The sequence below is a fragment of the Lactuca saligna genome, chromosome 8 (assembly GCF_052625555.1).
Source record: "Lactuca saligna cultivar CGN05327 chromosome 8, ASM5262555v1, whole genome shotgun sequence".
NCBI lineage: Eukaryota > Viridiplantae > Streptophyta > Magnoliopsida > Asterales > Asteraceae > Lactuca > Lactuca saligna.
Genome location: NC_136424.1, coordinates 25717551 through 25723626, shown reverse-complemented (window position 1 = coordinate 25723626; position 6076 = coordinate 25717551). Strand labels below are relative to the sequence as shown.

The 6076-nt window shown below is 35.6% G+C and overlaps 1 protein-coding gene across 1 annotated transcript; it reads left to right on the top strand.

Annotated features, from left to right (window-relative positions):
- Positions 1-1619: 1619 nt before the first annotated feature.
- LOC145012030 (uncharacterized) lies at positions 1620-4536 on the top strand. The gene is made up of 6 exons (XM_078970793.1): positions 1620-2121; positions 3229-3363; positions 3504-3591; positions 3681-3775; positions 3856-4023; positions 4129-4536. Exons 1-6 carry the CDS (start codon positions 1752-1754, stop codon positions 4287-4289), a joined length of 1017 nt encoding a protein of 338 aa, XP_078826919.1. The 5' UTR covers positions 1620-1751; the 3' UTR covers positions 4290-4536.
- The last annotated feature ends 1540 nt before the right edge of the window (positions 4537-6076 follow it).

Below are 6076 nucleotides of genomic sequence, written 5' to 3'. Positions count from 1 at the left end.
TGGTTCAACTGTATGATGAAATTAGAATCCTAAATGGAAAAACTTTCCATCAAATAACGGAAAACACTTTTCTTCAAGAAGACGGTTAAATTAATTCCATACTATGAAGGAAGGTATCATTTTACCTTGTTACTTTGTTTTATTTCACAATATCACCTCTACCACCATCACCACCACATCACCCACCACCACCACCTTCGCCACCACCACTTACTACCTTCACCACCATCACCTACGACCAACACCGCCATTATCACCCACATACAACCACTGCCACCCCCACTACCACCACCAGCCACAAACCACCGATACCATCATCACGACCACCGCCTACCTATTGCCACCTCTACCACCACCACTACTTACCACCGCCTACCCTCCACCGCTACCACTACTACCATTACCACCCACCATCACCACCACTACCACCCACCACCACTGACATGAATACACAATCAATAAAAAGAAAATTTACTATTTTTATAGTTTATTTAATTTATCTTTACATGTAAAATAGAAAAGGAAAATTTAAGCAAAACAAACAAAAATGACAATTTTATCATTTTACATAGATTACAATTTTATTTTCTATCAACCAAACAAAATCTGGAATTAATATAATTCAATTTTCTATCAACCAAACAATATGGGTAATTGGATTCAAATTCCGAACATATTCTAATTCTTTTAGAAAACATTATCGTAACCAAACAACACTTTGACCTTAGTATAAAAGTTATCATTTTAACCAAAACTCAATTTTAACATCTTTCTCAATCCATTCAAACTAACTCTTTTTCTCACATTTAATAACAACTTCTTGTTGTGCAGGTTAATCATGAGTAAAATGTTATAAAATGGTAGTACAAATTAAAAGTGAAAATGTTGAAATGTAATTATATATAACGTTAATTGTTGTAAAAATCATTAGAGCATGCGGTATGGGCCAAAAACGAGAAGCAACATGCTGATGTGGTATGCCTCAACGATGTCATGACGGGGGGAACACCCCCCCCCCCCCCCCCCCCCCCCCAACTTGTTGAATTTTGTTATGGTGGATCTTGTGGTAACGAGGACGAGATAAAACAAGAAAAATGATTGACTATCTTTTTCATCAACCAATCAAATAATTTTCTCTATTTTCTGTCTCTACTTCTTAACATGATATAACATCTGGAACGCCATTTTCTCTATTGGTGTTATGGTGGTATTATGGATGAGGTGACATCAATTTGGTGTTATATTCCGTTACCCACATCCAATGCTCTTATAAATGATTAACGGCGTCTTAGACGGTTGATGACCATTCAGTCATTCACCAACTAAAATAAATCGGCCATGATCAAAGTTGGTTAAATTTGGGCAAAATTGGTATAAATGGAGCAACATCGATGGCAATAAAAAAATAAAATAAATTAACAACAAAAATAAAAATTAATCTGTCGCATTTGTTCAATTAAAAAATATATATGTAATAGCATTTATTTATATTTTAATAAAAGGGTGAGCGTTTTCCTTATGGCTCGTTGTAATTTTATGAACCTTTTCTTTTTATAACATTTTAAAAGTTAAAACTTAAAACATGTAAAAAAACGTTGGTCCACTTTAATGCGTACACAACACATGGTCGCGAATCTACCAGGTACATCGTATTCCCACCACGGGCTCTAAACCCCCATCAAATATTTCACTTCCCCTACCGCCGGCCACCGTAGAATACACGCCGCCTCCCTCATATCCAGCCACCCGAAATGATGAGAAGAGTTTCTACACTCGCTGCCGCTTCCACCTCCCTATCTCGGGCCATCCTTGCTTCCTCAGAACACCACCACGAATATAACAAGCTCTTTCAGGCAGCATCCTTTTACGCCGCCAATACCGGCTCTTCTCGCCGCTGGTTTTCTTCATCCGTGGGATCTACGTCCCCGGGCGGTTATTCTTTGACCGCTGCTAAAGTTTTTCTGTCCTTGGGCTGTGTTGCCGCGTCCGTCGCTGCTGGGGCTTCATCAGTATTTGTGGAAGAAGAGGCGTATGCGAAGGAACCCATCAGCCCTGATCTAGTTCCGAAGGAGGTCGTTCTCTACCAATACGAATCTTGCCCTTTCTGTAACAAGGTCAAAGGTAAGACTTTCATTCTATCACCCAGATTTACAATACATCGAGTACACCGCAGACTAGAAGTTCCCGAAGAGGGAATGTTGTAATTAATACCAACGTGCCCTAATAACTACTTTGGTATCTTTCATATCTGTTTTAGAAAACTTTTAGGCTTGTTTGAACTTATTTATGATGATTTGCGATGGTTAATACTTCAAAGAATGATAAATGGCTGTTACAGCCCCACTTTGATTTGTGGTTAAGGTAAATCTCATTGGTTGATCAATAACCAGATCACCCATAAACGCTAAGATGAAGAATTAGCTAACGGAGAGAAAAAAATCACTATCTTCATCCCCATAAGCAATTCACAGACCTGCATAGTTGCTTGCACTTTAAAATTATTTGTGAGAGGCATCACCTGGATTTGTTACATAAGAAGCCTATATAGGGATCATACATATACATACACTAATACAAGTGACAAAAATAAGAGATTAACAAGTTTACAAATGACCAACAACTATTTTTCATAAGTGTAGTGTACTAAGATAAATTTCATGATAACTCCTTGCTGATGAATGCACTACAATTCCCCTTCTGCATTAAAAATGCTCCAATTCTTTTCCTTTATGCATCAGCTAAGCTTATATTGTGAATGATGAGGTAAAATTAGGTAATGCACTAATGCCAATACATGTTGTGACTTGTGACACCCCTAGGCACACTTGTTGAGCTTAGCAAATTTTACTCAATAACTCAAACACCACTGTGAGGCAACTAACTAATCACAGCTGTATATTAAGATGTCATCAAAAGATACCGATTACAACTTCCTTAGAAATGGTTTAAAGATGACCTTCATTAGATTTTGGAAGGTGGAAGTAGCATTAATGATGCTAAAAGGTATAACAAGGAACTCATAGTGCCTCCAAATTTCATTTTTTTTTTTTTTTTTAACAATGGTTATTTGTATTTGAAGTTGCAGTAATAATCAGTTTGGGAAAGCTGATTGTGGTTATATTATTCCAAATAATAATTATTATGGAGTTGATGTAATACAATTACCTAACTATTCTTGGTATAAGCAGTTTATGATATATTTAGTCTTGTTATTTGTTGGTTTTTCAGCATTTTTGGATTACTATGATGTGCCATACAAAGTTGTTGAGGTGAATCCACTTAGCAAGAAAGAAATCAAATGGTCTGATTACAAGAAGGTGCCTATACTCATGGTCGATGGTCAACCACTACAAGATTCTTCAGGTTTTCCTTCATTCTCTTTTCTTTTTATAACTTCACTACTCAATCAATGGTGATATAATCATACAAACTTGAAGCATGAAGCATCCCTTTTCTTCTTTACATTCCATTACAAAAATTGATGTCTTTGTTTTTTATTGCAGCCATTATTGATGAGATGAGAACCAAGCTCAGTCCTGTGAAATCTACTTCAGTGGTCAATGATGATGAAGAAGAAAAGAAATGGCGTCGGTATGTTGATAATCATGTTAAACATTTTATGTTTTAACTAATTTTTTTGTGACAAGATTTTATGTAATATATGTATAATGTATATGTAGGTGGGTTGATGATCATTTGGTGCATATGTTATCACCGAATATATACCGAAACACTTCTGAAGCTCTTGAATCCTTCAACTATATCACTAGCAATGGTAAGCCAGGATTATCAGTATTTTGTAATAAATAATTATTAGTGATATTCTGAGTAAAAAATGTATCCATTTTTCTGCAGGTAATTTCAGCTATACTGAGAAATACACAGTAAAATACGCGGGAGCTGCTGCTATGTACTTTGTGTCCAAGAAACTGAAGAAAAAATATAATATCACTGATGAAAGAACAGCCTTATATGAAGCTTGTGAAACTTGGGTTGATGCACTTGATGGCAGGGAGTTCTTAGGTAAACATATTTCATATGATCTTAATTATATTGTTATTTTATCTCTCTCTCAGTTTTGTTGTATGGGATTAATGTTTGTATCTATTTTTATTGTGATTGTGACAGGTGGCTTGAAGCCTAATTTGGCTGACCTGGCAGTGTTTGGGGTGCTGAGGCCTATTCGGTATCTAACATCAGGTAAAGATATGGTGGAGCACACGAGGATTGGGGAGTGGTATGCAAGAATGGAGAATGTTGTTGGTGAATCTTCAAGGGTAAAGGCGTAATTTTGTTGTTGGTGAATTTGTCTTGAAGGCCAAATGGTATGCAAGAAGTGAATTGAAGTATATATACATTTTACCTTCAATCTTGATTAGATTGTGTTGAGAGATTTCAGTTGATTTTGAGATTTTGTTGCTATGAATTCATAGCATGATGTTTATTGTTTTGGGTAGATGATAACTGAAGCCGGATGTAGGCTGAGAGATAGAACAATAAAAAATAGATTAACAGGGTGATGATACTTGATACCAATATTAATGCATCTAATCACAGACATCAAAACATTGTATGTGATTGAAGGAGAGTATTAGTGGGATGGATGAATGGCTTTTGTTTGTTTTAAAGAAAGTGATAAATAAGACAGCTTTGTTGGATCTCATTGGTTTTGGGATGGAGTTTTAAAGTCATTTGAAATGTGTTTTTTTTATAGATCTCATTGGTTTATGATGGTTGATGGTTACTATTTAATTTTGCACTATGATCCAACCATCATTGTAAACATAAATGGGTGTTTGTTGGAACTTGGAAGCATTCATGATAGGTTAGCTGAATATATTGGTTTGTTATGCATTTGAATCCAAAGCTATATTGGATATTGGTTTTTCGGCTGGGTTGGTTTTGGTCTGTTTTTACTAAATGAAGAAGTTTACAAATTGAAGGTGTTGTGGTTGTGAATGTTGCTAGTGTTAGCCCACTTGTATAACTGGTTCATGGCCTATGATTATTATATTTATGTGTAATATTTGGGATGAAAACCAACCAAGAAATTTAGTAATTATCATGCTACCATGACCTTCCTAATTCCTAAAAATCTCTCATAGGAGCATGGTTATGCCGCCCTATGCATGATCTTGAAATGAATGCTTTAGGCGATAAACCCCGATGAACCAATTTCACTTCCCAAAAAATGACCATTAAACGCACACACACATACAATGTATTTTTTTACCATCTTACACATAAGTTGTGTAAATTTATATGGGCAGACGATGTTCCTTCCAGTGACTTGTTTGAAATGAAGCAAGACATTCGAGTCAAACGATTATACAACAGTCACATACAAAGTTGTTACTTCAAATTCAACGATGTTGATGTTATTTAAGAACCTCAACGCCTAATCTGGAGGGATAAAGCACAAAAGTTGCTTCATTGTCAAGAAAGTTGGTTGTACCATATATAAAAATAGAAGAATTAGTTGAAAATATAAGTCATTTCTCCCCATTATCTTCCCCAACTTTGTTCCCCTTATTGTTCCCATTATTGTCTCTATCTTTGTCCCCATTATCATCCTAATTAGTGTCCCCATTTTGTCCCCAATTTTGTGAGCAGGTGGTGTCTTGCTTTCCAATTCATCATCCAGGTAAACATGGGGAATACCATATTGTTCATATACTTGTACATTAATTTCCTCTTGTCGAATTTGAGGTTATGTCGGGGACATTGCATATGCAATTAGGTTTTACCATGTTTTATATAAACTTAAATTAGTTTATGTAAAGCAACATATGTTCTCAGATGACGAATATCTTGATCACTACTTAAAGCGAATAACCCAAAATCTAAATCAAGAAAAGGTCTTTCGATGTAATAATACAAAGGAATACTTTCACCAACATAACCAAGATGATCCATCATGTCATCTATTTCGTGAACCGAGAAATTGCTAATGTCCAATAAGTCCACAAAATTTTGGTACCCTTTGATGTAATTTCTTCCTATAAACTTTGTAAACTCTCCATCATGGTTTAATAAAGTGGAAAAATTGTTGGATGTCCGTCTATGCAAAGAAAAA

What these genes read in the sequence shown, in the direction of transcription:
- LOC145012030 (XM_078970793.1), top strand. Translation starts at nt 1,752, where the DNA reads ATGATGAGAAGAGTTTCTACACTCGCTGCCGCTTCCACCTCCCTATCT. An exon ending in ACCACTACAAGATTCTTCAG is followed by an intron (nt 3,364 to 3,503) that starts GTTTTCCTTCAT and finishes TTTTTATTGCAG; the next exon opens with CCATTATTGATGAGATGAGA. An exon ending in TGATGGCAGGGAGTTCTTAG is followed by an intron (nt 4,024 to 4,128) that starts GTAAACATATTT and finishes TGATTGTGACAG; the next exon opens with GTGGCTTGAAGCCTAATTTG.